Source organism: Camellia sinensis, chromosome 10 (genome assembly GCF_055761805.1).
Source record: "Camellia sinensis isolate YWXY chromosome 10, ASM5576180v1, whole genome shotgun sequence".
Lineage (NCBI taxonomy): Eukaryota > Viridiplantae > Streptophyta > Magnoliopsida > Ericales > Theaceae > Camellia > Camellia sinensis.
In genome coordinates this window covers 130,794,115-130,812,767 of record NC_138970.1, presented here as the reverse complement: position 1 = coordinate 130,812,767, position 18,653 = coordinate 130,794,115, and the positions used below count along the sequence as shown (strand labels likewise).

At 43.4% G+C, this 18,653-nt stretch overlaps 1 protein-coding gene across 1 annotated transcript; it reads right to left on the bottom strand.

Annotated features, from left to right (window-relative positions):
• Window positions 1-276: 276 nt before the first annotated feature.
• LOC145800691 (zinc finger BED domain-containing protein RICESLEEPER 2-like) lies at window positions 277-960 on the bottom strand. The gene has a single exon (XM_082890416.1). It carries the CDS (start codon window positions 958-960, stop codon window positions 277-279), a length of 684 nt encoding a protein of 227 aa, XP_082746542.1.
• Between the last annotated feature and the right edge of the window lie 17,693 nt (window positions 961-18,653).

Below are 18,653 nucleotides of genomic sequence, written 5' to 3'. Positions count from 1 at the left end.
CAGGGTAGCTTCTTTACTAAGTTTTGTGAAGTGATTCTTACCTGCCTTTCTATAACTGTTGTTCCTGTATTTATACCTGTTCTTTTTGATCGTCGGGGCCAGGGCCTACTTTTTAATCATTGTCCTTTCTTTTATTCGGCCCTAAGGACTTACACTTATTCGGCACATATATTATATTCGGCTCTCCACTCTCGTAGGATATAGCCGATTAATATCAGTCTTCCAATGGTACGCACCATCTAATTTTTCCATGTATTTGGCCCCCACAGACTTAAATTATATAAGATAAAAGATTATACTTACATCCGGTGCCTTTTTCAATCCATGTAATGCACGTACCCAATCAGCTCCACACAACAATATTTGGATAGTTTCTGTTGACAATGGTGCACGATAAGGATCATTGACTCTACCACTAGCACTAAATGTAGACTTTGAAGCTACTAAGCTGATGAGAACCAATAATATATCACATGCCATTTTGGATAATATACAAAACTTCAGATTATTCACTTTCCACCACTTTAATGCATCGAAATAGGAATCTGAATCTTCATTACAACTATAAACACCTTCTTCCAAATAAATGTCCAAGAAAGATTTCACGGGTCGAATGGTGTTAGCCTTTCTAACGAAAGATTCCAATTTCGATTTTCCTGTTACAACAGATTTTCCCATGCCCTGCATAAAACTACCTAAACCAGTTGCTTTTGTGTTTTGCAAAAAAGTTTTCTCAGTATTTGATGAGGTGTGAATAGAAACATAATCACTGTAAAGCTCATATAGAGCCTCATGAACCACATAGATGTTTCTAGTAGCTTCAGTTTCTATGTAGATCTCTGGAAAACAAAAGTCAATAAGTATCATTTTGTATCTTGGATCTAAAACAGCAGCCATAGCCATTAATAAATTGCATTCACCCCAATACTTGTCTAATTTGACCTTCATCTTCAAAGTCATTGGTCGAATGTATTCATTGTCATCCACTGATTTCTCATTCAATATCTCTTTTATTCTCTAGACCTCTGTAAGGAACAAATTAGAAGTTAGATAGTCACTTCCATAAATGATATTTATGACTTCATTGAAAATTGCCAAAAATTGACACATATTCTCAAATTTTATCCAATCTTCAAAACTAGGCACATAAATAAAACCCAAATCCCTCTCTTGGTACCTAGGGAAGACACAGGACAATCTAAAATCAATTTCTTTGAAGGCAATTGCAACTGCTTAACAATTTCATTAAATTAAAGAAGATGAGCTTCTAATGCAACCAAATGCTTCACACCTTCCCGAACACTATCAACAATATCTCCAATTTCACTAAGGCTATATTGCACCATGATATTGAGGATATATGCACAACAATGAACGTGAAAAAGATTTCCACATAATGGTAATTTCTTCTTCATAGCAAAGTTTCTTTCAATACCCTCACAGCAACGTCATTGTATAAAGCATTGTCAGCTGTAATAGTAGCCACCTTGTTTTTCAATTCCCCATTCAACTAAACATTTGTGAAGGGCATCAACAATGATAACTCGTGTGTAGATATGGTACGTTACAAAAGTTGAGAAAATGCTTTTATAATTGCCAATCATTATTTACAAAATGAGCCGTTATGACCATATATTGGATTTTTTGCCCCGATTTCCACAAATCTATTGTGATACTGATTTTATTAACATGCTTCACCAATGCTTTCAACTCTTATTCTAAATGTCTTAGGTTGATACACCATCATTTTTTGCCATTGTACGACTAATTTTTTGCCAATATGGGATAGTGCTCCTCATAAACTTGTTAAACAAAACATGCTCCATTTTCATAAAAGGATACTCATGATAAAGTATCATGAGAGAAGCAACTTCCCTTACCTTCGCATGATTACGTGGAGGTAGAAGTATTGGTCACATTATCGGATCCAACATTGGATCGAACTGTAGAAAATAATAAAACCTTTTGCTTCTTTTTTGCAAGTTTATGTGCCACACAATTTTTCTTCAAATGCCTCAGAAGTTGAGTTGCAGCACTGGTTGCATGAATTTCAAATTGTTTTTTGCACCACATTGAGCCTTCTTCGTACTATCTAGAAAGACTACTTTACTAAATTCTTTCCAAGCTTGGGATGTTCTTTTTCTAGACTTCTTTTTGAATGGGTTTTCTCATTTATAGCTTCTTCATTTTCTTTTTCATTGTCCGCTATTTCAATCATATCATTAACATTAGCATCAACATCATTAACACCATTGACATAATTATCCATGAGTGGACTGACTCTTTGAATCAAGAAAATGGTGTACACGAATCTTGTTCTGGAGAAGTGAGATGAAGTTGTCTATTTGATATACTATAAAGGGAAAAAAATCCAGTTTCAAAAAATGAGGCTTAAACAATGTAATCAATATTGCTACAAAAGGAAAGAAAACTAAAATAAAAGGAAAGCAAGGGTACATTGAAATCAAAATAATGAGATAGTTCCAAAATTAATCAATTTTTCGAGATAGTTCCAAAATTAATCAATTTTTCAAAAAGTTATTGTGGAGAGGTGGTTTTGGAAATACTCTTCAGATCCTGGGAGACGCTAGTGATCCTCAACTAGTCACCTGAAAAGACACAAACACTCCGGTCGGGGGTGCCGGAATTAGCACTCTGACGGACAAGTTAGTTCAGACACTCAGAATAGCTTGTCTACTAAGTTTTGTGAAGTGATTCTTACATACCTTTCTAAATCTGTGGTTCTTGTATTTATACTTGCTTTTTGGGCCTCGGGGCCTGTAACAAGCCCGCGGGGGACCTCGCTACAGCTCGGACTCGACTTTCGTAGTCACGGTTCTAAGTCTGAACCAAAGAGTCCAAATCCGGCAAATCATTTTGAGAAAACAGATTTTTGAAAGAAGTGCCAAACATGGACTGCTTTGCCAGATACAGAGTCGCCACCTAAATATTTTATTTTGGGAAATTTAGGAAACCCTGACTCGGTGCCAAAAGGCCACGTGTCCGTCATCACCAAAGTTGCCTCGGCTCGGGAACTTGGGTACGATTGGGGAAGGTCACTTCGTGAGCACCCCCGCTCGCCCGATCAAAGATCGGCCTCTACTAACCATGATATCTATTTTTGAAAACATTGTGAGTTCTTATTCCGGTTATTAGCCTAGGTTACTATGTGATGCGCACAGCATATAAGTATAGACTGGGTCGCCCGAATTGGAACAAAACATTTCATGCTTGTTTATTGAAAGATGGTTTGCTACTCGCAAGTAGGCTTAAAATGCAGATTTTGCCACCCGCAGGTGGGCTTAGGAAAGATGGTTTTGCCACTATCTAGTGGGCTTAAAACACACAGTGAATGAATTGTTCCAATCCAAATAACCCAACCTTCACCCACAGGCACTCAGGCAGTTATATCACATAAGCAATTAGCCTCATGGTAAGCATGCTATTCATGGCAGTCACTCACACGCATGCAAGGATGCTAAAGCATAGAACTTACCGAGTACTCCAAGCCGAGATAGAAACTACATTAGAAATCATGCATGATCCTAAGTATACAAAAATGCCTAATGCAACACATGCAAAAATGCAACTATAGCAGGCTCGACTATTCTAAACATGGCATATAAAATGCTACAACTAACATGTATTCAATTTGGAATTGAAAGTACGATGCAGTTAGTATGGTGCGCCAAGCCCGGTGCATGCAAAACAGATGAATGAATGCAAACATGCTTATCATACTGTATGCTAATTGAAATATGCCCTAATCTAGCCATCATAAGCGGATAAATAAAAGGGAAGAAAGACGTGGGGTTGGAAGACATACATCACACTCACGCACACTTATTACAATTATGCCCTCGCGCAGAGGGTCCGAATAAATAATACAGTCCGAATATTACAGTCCAAATAATATACAAATTCCTAATTAAGAAAACTGTAAAACTGGCATGCAAGCCAGGGACTGCCTTGCTTCTGATGGATGATGCATGTCCGGGTTGCCTTGCGCGGAAATCCACCGGGATGCCCCAATTAGCCTCTATTTAGCAGTTATTCTTGAAACGCGTGCCAAGTCCCGAAAAATTGCTGATTCTTCATTTTGCTGCAACAGAGAGCAGGAAAGGGGCATGGCAATGTATTTTCACAAATATATGCATGCCTCGATCCTCGTGCCACCAATCACGCATACCGAGGCATGATGGCCGAGGAGTCGAATTGCACAACTCAATATAAAATGAATGCACATGAAACTATAGCTAAAACCTAACTCCATCATGGATAATCCGGAGTGTCAGTGACTGGGGAATTGAGACACATTCCGTCACTCGGAGTACGAAATATACCTCGTTTACCGTGCCCGGGCTAACTCCTATTCTGGACACAATGCAATATGCATGATATGCATGAAATGCAACTAAGATACAATCCTGACATACACAATGCTATGAAAATGAGATGCCTCGAAATGCGTGCACACGGGCACGCAAACCGAGAAAATGATAGAATGTGATCTAAGATACAACCTAGTATGCACAATGCTATGAAAATTAGATGCCTCGAAATGCGTGCACACGGGCACGCAAACCGAGAAAATGACAGAATGTGATCTAAGATACAACCTAATATGCACAATGCTATGAAAATGAGATACCTCGAAATGCGTGCACACGGGCACGCAAACCGAGGCGATGGTATATGCAATGCAAGTGACTAAAATGGCATGGAAAAGGTAGCATGGACTTATACTAATATGAGAGAGCCTCAGCCACACTCACATAAGATGCCGGCGGATAAAAATGAAGTGCCTCGAAATGCGTGCACACGGCACGCGAACCGAGGCGATGGCATACGCAATGCAAATGACATGAAAATGTGATATGGACTTATACCAACATGAGTGAGCCTCAGCCACACTCACATAAGATGCCGGCGGATGAAAATGAAGTGCCTCGAAATGCGTGCACACGGGCACGCAAACCGAGGCAATGGCATACGCAATGCAAATGACATGAAAATGTGATATGGACTTATACCAACATGAGTGAGCCTCAGCCATACTCACATAAGATGCCGGCGGATGAAAATGAAGTGCCTCGAAATGCGTGCACACGGGCACGCAAACCGAGGCGATGGCAGAATGCGATGTAATGACATGGAATGGACAGCAATCATTCTAATGGAATTTCAGCAGTAAAATATGGGGGAAAACAGTCCCGAAATGAGGCGAAATGACACCAAATGCAAGGAATTGTCCCGAAATGCGAATTTAGGCACCCGAAATGGCCTATAGCTATGCCAAACATGCACAATATGGACATGCAATGCAAAGACAGAAGCTAGAAAGTCCCGAAAAAGGCACTTTCACAGTTATAAACATGGCCAAACAGCAAGCATAGGTATGGCAAAAATGGCATGCAAGAATAGGGGCCAAGAGAGGGGTAATGAAGCAAGTGATATAAGCAAAATCCAAACTGAAAAATTCCCTTCCACAACACTGAAGAGGGACCAAAAATATGAATATTTACAGTATATGGCAGCCTCAAAATCAGTATACAAACATGATAGAAATGTGATGCAAAATGAGGCTCAAAAGTGGCTATAACATGAGGTATGCAAAATATTCACCAAACAGCCAAAGACCCTTAATAAAACATGTAGAATGGGCCAAAATAGGACTATTTCCAGAACTGTAAAATGGCCAAAAACAAAAGCATGATAGGCTAACTAAACATGCAAGAATGGGGAATAAAAGAGAGATATAACATGAAGTGGCATATGGAGGTCCCAAACCATGAAAGGACCTAAATGAAACATGAATAATGGACCAAAATAAGCACTTTTTCAGAACTGTAAAATGGCCAAAAACAAAAGCATGGTAGGCTTCCATTGCATGCAAGAATGGGGAATAAAAGAGGAGTATAAAGGTAAGTATAACATGGAAGTCCCAAATGGTGTTGAGCCCTTCTTCAATGTTGAAGAGGGGCTCAAAATAAGCCTAATGTCAGTTTACAACATGCTCAAAAACAGATTACTCATGGGCCAAAAATAGCATGCAAGATTATGACATATAAGAGGATCAATGAAGCAAGTGTATCATGGAGGGCTCAAACAGGGTTGAGCCCTTAACGAAAAGTGAATATGAGCTCAAAAGAGGGCCACTTTCAGTTAGGGCCGGAGCTTGAAACAAAAAGCATATAGGGCTTACAAATGGATCAAGAAAAAGGGTCAAAAGAGGAGAAGTGTTACTTACCCTTGAAGACCAAAGCTTTTGTTGCTTCTTGGACCAATTTGCAGCTTCTTTAGCCTTTGAGAAGCCTTCCTTATTGCTGGAAATGAAGTGATGATGATAGAGCTTGGTGGTGTAGAAGAAATGGTGATTAGGGTCTTGGAAGTTTTCAAGGAAATGGGAGGGATAAAGAGAGATATGGATCTTGAGACTTGAAGACAAAATTTTCCAACCCCTAAAATGCATGCTTCAGCTGGTTATATGGACAAAAAGAGGGTGTAAAGGTGGGGCAAATAGGAGGCAAGCTTTCCCCCACAAAATATCCCCCGGATTGGGATATTTTCTGGGGGAAAGAGCTGCACAGCTGTAAAGTACCAAGCATGAGGAGCATGGCCGGCCCTTTACTTTTGCTGCAGGTGGCCGGCCAGCTACCCCCCCTAGCCGGCCAGCTAGGGGTCAAAAGGGTCAACTTGAAATAGTGGCCGGCCACCACATGCTGGTGGTCTCCCAGGGCTCCTCTTCACAACCCTGTGGTTCGAATTTAGAAACTCTAAAACAGGAGAGAGGACAAGCCATTTTGAGGAGGGGTTCAAAAGGTTCAAATGGAATTAATGGCCGGCCATAAACTTTTAGGGTCCTCCCATGTGTGTACATCACAAATATGTGGTTCAAAGTTCAAGAAAGTGGCCCAAGGGTGTTCAACATTGGCTCGGAAGGAGGGGTTCAAAAAGGTCAAGAAGCATTAGTGGCCGGCCATGAACTTTTAGGGTCCTCCCATGTGTGTACATCACAAATATGTGGTTCAAAGTTCAAGAAAGTGGCCCCAAGGTGTTCAACATTGGCTCGGAAGGAGGGGTTCAAAAAGGTCAAGAAGCATTAGTGGCCAGCCATGAACTTTTAGGGTCCTCCCATGTGTGTACATCACAAATATGTGGTTCAAAGTTCAAGAAAGTGGCCCCAAGGTGTTCAACATTAGCCCAGAAGTGTGAAAAACGGGCGTCGGAGGGCGCCGAAGGGCGTATAACTTGGTTGCTGCAACAATTGCTGGCCTCCCACCCTTCTACGGCCTTCCTAGTTATAAAACAGAGGTACCTGCCAAAAATGAACGAAAATCGTTGCAAAACGAATGTTCGGGGGCCAAAACGCGCAGTTTGGGGTCCCGAAAATGGGCTGTTAAGCACCGAAAGTGGCATTCGGCCACGAAGTGGGTTTCTCAGACCCCAGTGTCCCTTGAAAGGGAGAAAATAAGATGTATGCCAAAATTTAGAGCAAACGGAGATGGTTAAGCGGTCCCGAACCGAGGCACACAGCCTGACGGTCCCGAAAACCGGAAACCGGGCTCCGAAATGGACAAAATGGCCTGTGGCCACAAAATGTAGCCCACGGCCACTGAGAGATGGTCTACAGGACCTCTCCCTCCCCTCGGGAAAAGAAACAGAGAAAACCGAGTCTGGTTCGCAAACCGAGGCAAGGCACAGAAGAGGGTTCGGAAGTCCGGAGGCAGGGCTCACGGCCGCGACTCTGAGACTTCTGAACGAGCACATTATGCAATATCACCAAGCGCTCAACTGGTGACGTCTAAGTCTTAAGGTCGGTCAAAAATGGGGTGTCTACAGTTGCCCCTCTTTGACAGAACTCGGAAGTCATAAGGATGACGGGAGTGAATGTCAAAGCCCAGAGACGACCCATTTTTGACAAGGCCGAAGACTTAGACAAAGCAGACAAGATAGACAAAGATGTGCCCGCAGGCAGGGGCAAAATGCAAATGATATGCAAGAAGATTTTGAAGATTGGACTTATACGCTACGCGAAGCCGGTTTTGAAAGTTGGACTTATACGCTACGTGAAGCCGGTTTTGAAAGTTGGACTTATACGCTACGCGAAGCCGGTTTCGAAAGTTGGACTTATACGCTACGCGAGGCCGGTTTTGAAAATTGGGGATTCATGCAATGCACTGCAATGTAATAACTTGAAATGCAATGTAATAGCTAGGAAATGAAGGTACCTCACAAGGGCATTGGCAATGACTTACCTCATGCTGCTGGGGGTCTCCCGCTTCTTCTCAGTTGAACCACAGGTACTACTTTTCTCCCTGACTATGGTTGCAGCTTTCCCTATTCTCCAACAGGGTGACAGACTAGGTTGGATCAATATCCAGAATTGAGGTGCATACAGATGCTATCTCAATCTATGGGGCTACCATACAGATTTCAAGCCGAGGATAAACCCCTGGGTATTTAAACCAGACTTTAGTCTCGGAAATCCCGAACCTTTGCGTTCTAGGCATAAGCCATTCGAACTCTAGTTTCCACCGTCTCAGTTGGTCTCCTAGGAACTCACCGCAAACACAGGCAGGTGGCTATACCAGACCACCGGAAGTCGTTCGGGTACGACAAACACCAAAGGAATTGCACCTTTAGAGGATTTAAGGTCTCCTAGACCAGGAGTGCAGAAGATAGTGCGAATAAAGATGCAGGATTTAAGGTCTCCGCAGACCGAAGGATTTAAGGTCTCCTAGACCGGGGAGTGCACAAGACAGTGCGATGCAGAGTGAATGCACAAAACAGTGCTAAACAGATGCACAAAATAGTGCGATGCTAAAGGTGAACAAAACAGTACGAGCAAGGTGAATGCACAAAACAGTGCGATACAAATAAGGTGCGCAGGATAGCGCGATACAATGCACTAACAAGTACAGGTGAGATGCGCAAGATAGCGCAATGGAATGCATGCAAAATGCAAGTAAGGCGCACAAAACAGTGCAATGCGCAAGAAAGCGCGAGTGATTTGAAATGCACAGGACAGTGCGATACGCTAAACAGCGCGATTGAAATGCACTAAACAGTGCGATACGCTAAACAGCGCGATTGATTTTGAAATGCACTAAACAGTGCGATACGCTGAACAGCGCGATTGATTTGAAATGCACAAGACAGCGCGATACGCTAAACAGCGCGATTGATTTGAAATGCACAAGACAGTGCAATACGCTAAACAGCGTGATTGATTTTGAAATGCACAAGACAGTGCGATACGCTAAACAGCGTGATTGATTTTGAAATGCACAAGACAGTGCGATACACTAAACAGCGTGATTGATTTTGAAATGCACTAAACAGTGCGATACACTGAACAGCGCGATTGATTTGAAATGCACAAGACAGTGCGATACGCTAAACAGCGCGATTGATTTGAAATGCACAAGACAGTGCAATACACTAAACAGCGTGATTGATTTTGAAATGCACAAGACAGTGCGATACGCTAAACAGCGTGATTGATTTTGAAATGCACAAAACAGTGCGATACGCTAAACAGCGCGAGTGATTTGAAATGCACAAGACAGTGTGATACGCTAAACAGCGCGATTGATTTGAAATGCACAAGACAGTGCAATACGCTAAACAGCGTGATTGATTTTGAAATGCACAAAACAGTGCGATACGCTAAACAGCGCGAGTGATTTTGAAATGCAATGCACAAAATAGTGCGAGTGAGATACAACCACAAGATGCACAAGACAGTGCTAGTGAGATACAAAGTGTAAGTGCACAAGATAGTGCGAGTGAATGCATGTTCTATGCAAATGAGGTGCATTTTCTATGCAAGTATGGAAGAGTGCATTTTCTATGCAATATTGAAAGCAAGCATATCCTATGCATGAAACAAGTAAAGCATATTCTATGCGGAATCGAAAGCAAGCATATTCTATGCATGAATCATTACGATGCGCGGCACGCATGCAACAATAGTGTATATGAAAATTCATATTCTATGTAGTTGAGGAGTATCAAATATGTACTCTGGTGCCTCTGATTTACCTCTTAGAGGACTTTGCAACACACTCAGCTCAAAAGGGCACACCCTGTTCATGTTGGCGAGAGGTAACATCTGCTGCTGCTGCTTTAACGGCCATTCTGACTTGAAGCATGCTTAAGCTTGGAGTAGAGGCACACTCATTCTTCAGGGCACTGGCAAGGCCTGAAGAGGTACATATGGAATGCAATCTCAGAATTTTCTGAAGGTGAAACACACTCAGATGCTCAAAATTTTCCCTCTTTTCTTTTGCTTTGTAATCCGGAACTTATATAGCTTCAGATAGGTCCTTGTTTTGCTGTTCTGACATGACCTGGGCTGGACCCTGCGGTTTTATGAAAGAACGAATCTTGTTTTGCATAGATGTGGAGAACGGCACGGCACTCGGAGCGCAAAACGATTTTATTTTGAAATTGATAAATGAGTTCTCGACCAGGTATTGAGCCTACGACTGAACACAGCAAGACAACTCAACAAGGAAATAAAAGGCACACAACCTAGACACATCGAGTAACACTCGAAACGACTCAAAACAAGGATCGAGATAAAACAAAAAGACACGACACTCGGACGTGCACAGGGAGCCTGTTTCACCGGGTAGTGTTTCCCACCCTTTCTCATTTGTGGTTCTCACATCACTCGGCCCTCAAGCTCTGTTTTTCTGAAAAAAGCCCTCTTCTCACTTTTCCTCTCATCGCACATCTCTCTATTCTTCAATCTCTCATTTTTCATCCCTCCCCTGGGTGGTTGATGGATGAACAGCAAATTGTGGGCTCGCGCCCCTAGCGTTCTGCTAGATTCTCTTTCTTCCACTCACAGCTAATGAATTCTTCCCGCGGAAAGGTTGCGCTACAACTGGGTGTGTAGCAAATCTGTAGCTAACATCAGTTGATGATGCCTTGCTGGGGAGTTTGGACGTGATAAGATCTGTCCAGATGATGGAGTGGAATATCTTGCCCCATTCTAGTTCGTGCTTCGCACTCGGCTTGATATCTCGCTGCTTGGAGGATGAGAGAGCTTTCTGCCCTTTGTTGTGCCCTTTTCTGGCAGGTAGAGTGCCCTTCTTGGCAAGTATGTTGACAATGGGAAAGACAGGAAGCTTGACTCAACTGTGCCCCTAGTTCATCATTTTGACCATTTTTTGTTTTAGTTTTCTCCTAAAAAAAATTTTTGACCAAAATGAGAGTTAGATTAACGCGCTTGTTCAATTTTCTGATTTAAAATCATGCAAGTTAGGCTGTGAGCATTGAAAATTTTCCTCTTTTGGGTCCAACAAATGGTCCAGTTTTGAAAATTGAATACTTTTCGAAAAGGTTAGTCAACCTCAGTAAAAATTCTCAAAAACTATTTTTGCAAACGACCACTGCTCAACGAGCACAGAATCTACTCTCGAGATGTACAACCTCGGATCCATAGCAATGGAAAATTGCCCCTTGCTTGAGGGGAACTGCATGGCAACGGAAAGTTGCCCCTTGTTTGAAATGACACTGCGGCGTTCTGAATGGCAACGGAAAGTTGCCCCTTGTTTGAAATGACACTGCGGCGTTCTGAATGGCAACGGAAAGTTGCCCCTTGTTTGGATAGCACCGCAGCGCATTGAATGGCAACAGAAAGTTGCCCCTTGTTTGGATGGCACCGCAGCTGTAGACGCGCCCGTGGGCCTCATGCTACAGTTCGGACTCGATTTTGTTTCACGGTTCTTAATCTGAACCAAAGAGTCCAAATCTGGCAAATCGTTTTGAGAAACAGATTTTTGAAAAAGTAGTGCCAAACATGGACTGCTTTGCCAGATACAGAGTCGCCACCTAAATATTTTTTATGGGAGAATTTAGGAAACCCTGACTCGATGCCGAAGGCCACATGTCCGTCATCACCGGAGTTGTCTCGGCTCGGGAGCTTGGGTACGATCGGGGAAGGTCAGCTATGAGCACCCCCTTTCGCCCGGTCCGAAGACCGGCCTCTACTAACCGTGATATCCGTTTTTGAAAACTTTATGTGTTCTTAAACCAATTGTTAGCCTAGAATTACTATGTTATGCGCGCAGCAAACAAGTATAGACCAAATCGCCCAAATTGGAACAAAGCATTTCATGTTTGTTTTGAAAATGGTTTGCTACTCGCAAGTAGGCTAAAATGCAGATTTTGCCACCCTCAAGTGGGCTTTTTAGAGAAGATGATTTTGCCACTATCTAGTGGGCTTAAAACTCACAGTTTTAATGCATTATTCCAATTTAGGTAATTCAACCTCCATCCACAGGCATTCAAGCAGTTATATCACATAAGCAGCTAGCCTCATGGTAATCATACTGTCATGGCAACACTCACACGCATGCGATATGCTAAAGCATAAAAGCTTACCTAGTACTCCGAGCCAAAACAGAAACTAGTCAGTAATCATATGCATGATCCTAGTTCATGTTAAAAATGGCTAATGCAACACATGCAAAGATGCAATCTAAACAGGCTCGGCTATCCTAAAGATGGCATGTGAAATGCTGCAACTAACAAGTATTCAATTTGGAATTGAAAAGTACAATGTAGTTTGTATGATGTACCGAGCCCGGTGCATGTCAACAAATGCATGAATGCACGCATGCATAGCATAAGGTATGCTAAAATAAATGTGCCCTAATCTACCATCATAAGCAGGTAAATAAAAGGGAAGAAAGAAGTGGAGGTTGGAAGACATGCACACCACGCACACACACTTATTACAGACACGCCCTCACTCGGAGGGACCAAAATAATAATACAGCCCGAATAATTATTACAAAACTTCTAGTCTAATCAAAAAAAGGTGCCAAAGGAAGATGGCCGCAGCCCCCGCCTTGGGATGCGTGAATAATGCACGTTCGATCCAACTTGCCCGGAAACTCGTTGCCATAGCACTACTGCCTCTGTTTTCACTGCCTTTTCTTCTCTGAAAACTTGTCAAAGTCCCAGAGAACCTTCTATGAGAATTGCAGAACATCATCGGCTGGGAGGAATAGCCACCGGCCGTGTACAATATCCATCGGCTGGAGATAAAGCTATCGGCACTGAATAAATAGCCGGTCGGCACTGAATGTTGCCGGTCGGCATAAACTTCCTGCAGAAGACAGTTTTGACAGCAACAAAGGACAGGCAGTGTATGGCATGAAATTTCAAGCAAATGTGTGCACCAACACATCCCTTATCATGCTTTTGACTCAAAGGGGTATGTTCCTTGATTCTCGGACCACCAATTGCGCATTTCGATGCGTGATGGTCTAAGAAACCAAGTATGCGCTTTGATTTCAAATGTCATGCAAACCAAACAAACACATAAAGCCTAACCTCTATCACATGATCAAGAGGCAAGGCATGCATGCCAATGCAATGCAACCTAGGTATGCAAACAAGAATACAAGCATGCTATGCAACTACATGGCATGCACAATGCTAACAACATAAGATGCACAACGCTTTGAAACATGGCATACACAATGCAAGATGGGCTTACACCAATACAAGTGGACCTCAGTCACACTCACATAGGAGGCCATAAGATGAAAATGAAGTGCCTCGAAATGCGTGCACACGGGCACGCAAACCGAGGCAATGGCATATGCAATGCAATGGCTAAAATGGCATATAGAATGCAACATGGACTTATACTAACATGAGAGAGCCTCAGCCACACTCACATAAGAGGCCGATGGATGAAAATGAAGTGCCTCGAAATGCGTGCACACGGGCACGCAAACCGAGGCAATGGCATATGCAATGCAATGGCATGGAAAATGATATGCAAACATGCCAATGGGATTTCAGCACTGAAATGTGGGGGAAAATAGCCCCGAAATGAGGCGAAAACACACCCGATGCATGGAATAGTCCCGAAACATGGACTTTTGGCACCCGAAATGGCTTACAGCTATACAAAGCATGCACAATATGGACATGGAGCATGAAGACAGAAGCAAGACAGCTCTAAGACAAGCATTTTTACAGTTTATGACATGGCCAAACAGCAAGCAAAGATAGGGCTAAAATGGCATACAAAAACGGCCCTAAACATGAGATTATGAAGCAACTCACAGCTGCTAACTCCAAACAGGTTAGGGCCCTTCAACAACATTGAAGAGGGGCCCAAAATAAGCCACTTTACAGAACTGTAAAAACCCAAAAACAGTATACAAACATGCTAGAAATGCAATGCAAAATGAGGCTCAAAAAGAGGCTATAACACAAAGTGTGCAAAATATTCAACAAACAGCCAAAGACCCTTAATAAAACATGTTAATAAGGTCAAAATAAGACCTTTTCTAGGCCTGTAAAAAGATCAAAAACGGAAGCACAATGGGCTGCCAAAGCATGCAAAAATGGGGACCAAAAGAGGGTATAAAGGCAAGTATAGCATGGAGGTCCCAAACAGTGTTGAGCCCTTCTTCAATGTTGAAGAGGGGCTCAAAATAAGCCTATTTTCAGTTTACATCAGGCTCTAAAACAGATCACGCGCAAGCCAAAAATTCTATGCAAGATTATGGCATTCAAGGAGGATATTGAAGCAAGTGCAAGCTACTGTCCTCAAACAGCAAGAGGTCCTCAATCAAACATGAAGAGGACCTCAAAATATGATGAGTTACAGTTTGGGTCGGAGCCCAAAGATGCAAGAAACTATGGCTTAGATATGATGCAAGAATAGGCTAGAAAAGGGAAGAAGAGGACTCACCTTTGTAGACCAATGAACCAGCACCTCTTGGACCAAGTTTAGGTGCTCCTAAGCTCTGGAGAACAGCCTCAAGCTGCTGGAATGGGCGTTGGATGCCTTGTGCTATGAGTTGATGAAGAAATGGCCCAAGAACAAGGGTGTTTGGTGGTTGAATGGGAGAGATATAGTGAGAGATGAAGGGATATATGTATGTATATATCAGATATATCTATATATCTCTGGTTTTTTGTTCCAAAAATCCAACCCCCTTATCAATGGAGGAGGAGAGGCCCCTTATATAGGCAATACTAAGCTTCTAAGGCAAGCTTCAAAGGGTCAAAGGGGTTTAAAGGGGAGGTCAAGGCTTATTGGAGAAGCTTGGACAGCTGGTAGGCTTCTTGAGGAAGCCAAGATAAGGGGTCAAGGCTTCCTCAAGAAGCCTTGAGCAAAGGGTGCAAAAGAGGGGTCCAAAGGTGGTCAAGGGTTCAAAATAGCAACATATATGCACGGGGGAGTGTGCTGGTGTATTCCAACTGGCACAGCTGGGATGCACCAGGCTTGGAGGGTGCAAATGGTGCAAACCGGCCAGAAAATTTGGTCGTCGGCCAAAATAAAGTGCCGGTCGGCATAATATTTTGCCGGTCGGCAAAATAGATTGCCGATAGATGATTCCAATGTCAAAAAATGGACGGTGGGTGTCCAAATTGAAGCCCCTGAAGTTATCTTTCCAATGGCGCAAACCTTGCATTAAAATTCGTTCTGTGCAAAAAGTTATGCCCTTTTTCGTGAAGCCGCGCAGATTCGATCCAACCGGGATGATGCCCGACTTCAACTGACCATATCTCCCCCACCCGGACTTGGCTCTAGAAGATTCTTGAGTGCAAAATGAAGCCCCAGAAGTAAGATTTCCGACGGTGGTGGCCCCATAGCTAAACTCCAAGCGTACAAACAGATAAGCCCGATTCAGCGAGGGCTGCTCGACTCGCTTCTACCCGGATTCATGCCGAACTTCTCCCAAATTAGTTTTCTCCTCTCCTTTCCTCTCTTCTTCAACTCCAAACCCCTAAACAAAGTATTTTGAAGGATTTGCCTCTCTCCTTGCCGAAGAAACTGAACATTTGCCCTGCACACCTTTCTCCGCCAAGCAAAACATCAGCAACGCCCAAGTCTTAAGGGCGGTCAAAAATGGGGTGTCTACAGTAGCGCTTTGTGGGCTGTCCTCAGAGCGACGACCGTAACCAGACTCTCAGACACAGAGAAGACAAAGATGACCAGAACCATCGCATGGACACAATCGAATTGTTTTACGGCTGGACTTCAGAATGAAGTTGCCTACGTATCCCAAAGATGGGAATCAAGCCTCACGTAGTTCGGGGTTAAGGTACACTCGGGTATCAACCTCTCCTTTTTAGGCTCTAACTTTTGCCAAGGCGCCCATTGCGGGTTTTCGACCTTGCGAGCTTTGTTCTTCTTTTCTTTTCAATTCTTTTCATTTCTTTTTCCTTTTTTTTCTTATTTTCTTTTTTGTTCTTTTCTTTGCATCTTTGTTTTTGTTCTCTCTTTTTTTTTCTTTTTTGCATTTTTTTGTTCTTTTCTTTTTATTTTTCTCTTGCTCTAACTTTTGCCTGGGTCGCCCTTCCGGGTTTTCGGCCCAGCGAGCCTCTCAAGGGTAAAAGTGTAACGAGTCCATGCCAAATGGTTTTGAGATCCTGAAATTATCTGAATCCAGGAGAATGGCTGCTGTTCTAGCTTCGTAAGCTTCTCCTGATGAGATCTGATCTTCTTGACCCGACTTCCTTGGCCTCTTGCTCGAGGGCTGCTTTGAATCTGGCCACACAGGCCTCACATTGTAGTTGACCGTTGAACGTTCTGAATGGGCCCAAGGTTTGAAAGCAGGGGCTCAAGTCTCGAGGCTGAGAGCGATCCTAAGCTGCACAATCTCAAGAGCGATTCCACACGAGTCTTCGTAGGACCGCGCAAAACATTTTGTTTTTGAAAAATTTTTAAGAAAGCGACAAATCGTTCGTGCTGAAGATAGTGTGAAGCCAGTCTGGATTAAGCCAGGGTCCTTCTCAGTACTCACGCTAACAAGCATGATTCCATTCATTAAGGGCTTAGCATGCCTCTCTTTCTCTCAAATGATCAAAGTTTTGCAAATCCCGAGGAATTTCTTCCTCTTTGTTTTCACCGCAGTGTTCAAAAAGTTTTGAAAAACTTAGGTCAAATGCAATGATTTTGGGGTGCAGAAGAGTAGGCGAAAAGTACTGCTGTTTCAATCAAACTTTCTAGCACAACTGGCATAAAGCAGAAGCAAGCACAAAGCATGAAAAACCACTGCTGTTTCATTCAATATCTGTTGGTACAACTGGCTCCCTGGCAGAAACAGACTCAAAACAAAACGAAAAGACAAACATAAAACAAAATGGTGACGCCCGAGGTAACACCCCCCCCCGGAATCACCCGAGTCCTATACAACAGGACTGACTTGATACAACAAGACAAACCCAAAACAAAAAGAGACTGACTCAAAACAAAAGACAGACTCAAAATAAAACAACAAGACTGACCCAACCCAAGTCAGAAATCGGCATTCGCAAATGCTCAAAACAGTGCATGCCATCCACCATATCTGGAGTAAACTGAGCGCTGCCCGCAGGTGGTTCATCCCTCCAATCACATCATGTTATCCCCTACAAGTTCACTGATCAAGTACCGATAGACTTTGCAGGACCTGGTGCGGGGATGACCCCATTGTCAAATAGATCCTGTACTTCATGGCGAAGACGGAAGCAGGCGTTGGTAGTATGGCCAGTTTGTTGATGGTACGCGCAGTACTGGGTAGTATCATGTGTAGCCGGAAGAGGGTTCGGGAGAGGCCGAGGCTCAAGGGGTTTGAGATGCCCTTTTTCCATCAAGGCTTTCAGTGTGCTAGTCAGGCTCATATAGAGGGGGGTGAAAGTTCTACCCTGAGCTTGGGCTGGGCCAGCTGTTTGTAGGCTTGGTTTGGCAAAAGGGTCGGCTGTGGCGACTGTATTGATTTCGGTGGGTTTGGGAATAGCGCTACTACCAGCGTTGGTACTCCCTGAAATCACCTTCCTTGTCAGCTCCCTTGTCCTGGGAATGATCCCGCTGTTGAACGCATTCTCGACTTGAACCCCCAGTTCATGCAAACTTTTGAAAGTGAATAGTGGAGCAACTATCAACTTTTGCAACATATCATGCTCGAGGTTTCGGACCATCATCTGCACTTGATCCTTCTCAGAAGGGCGACGATCTGTCATTTGTGCTGCCTTTGCTCTCCACCTTGCAACGAATTCCACAAAAGGCTCTGTTGGGTTCTGGCGGGTTGCTTCAAGCTCTTGGATGGTCATTTCAACTTGGGTATTGTAGGAATACTGATCGACAAAGGCCTCAGCCAGTTCTTCCCAGTTTTGCTTCACTGTATCCTCCAATTTGGCATACCAAGTGGCTGCTACACCCGACAAGGTTCTTCCATACAGAGAGAGTTTTTGTGGCTTAGTCAGACCCATCGGCTTTAGGACATCTAAGAAAAGTTGGATATGTACCATTGGATCTCCAGACCCGTCGAAACGGTCGATATATGGCATTTTGAATCTGTTTGGGAGCCGGATGACAGCCTCGGTGTGCCCATCCTCAATGCTAGGAATGGAGTTAAGGCCCTGTGCCTTTTTGAATTGCTTCTCAAGGTTTGCAATTTTCACTGTAGTCAGATTGAACTCATCAACATGAAAGGGTTGAGTTTTCTCATTAGGCTGCACCAGGGGTCTGAGCACCTGAGCTTGAGCCGACCCTTCTCGAGGATTCAGACACTGCAAATCTTCAACTGGCGGAATTGGGTCAAAGTTCGGCTGGGGTCCCAAAGCTGGATGTAAGGCAGATGCCCCAGATGGGCGCTGCGTTTCAATACTGGTCTCAGCCT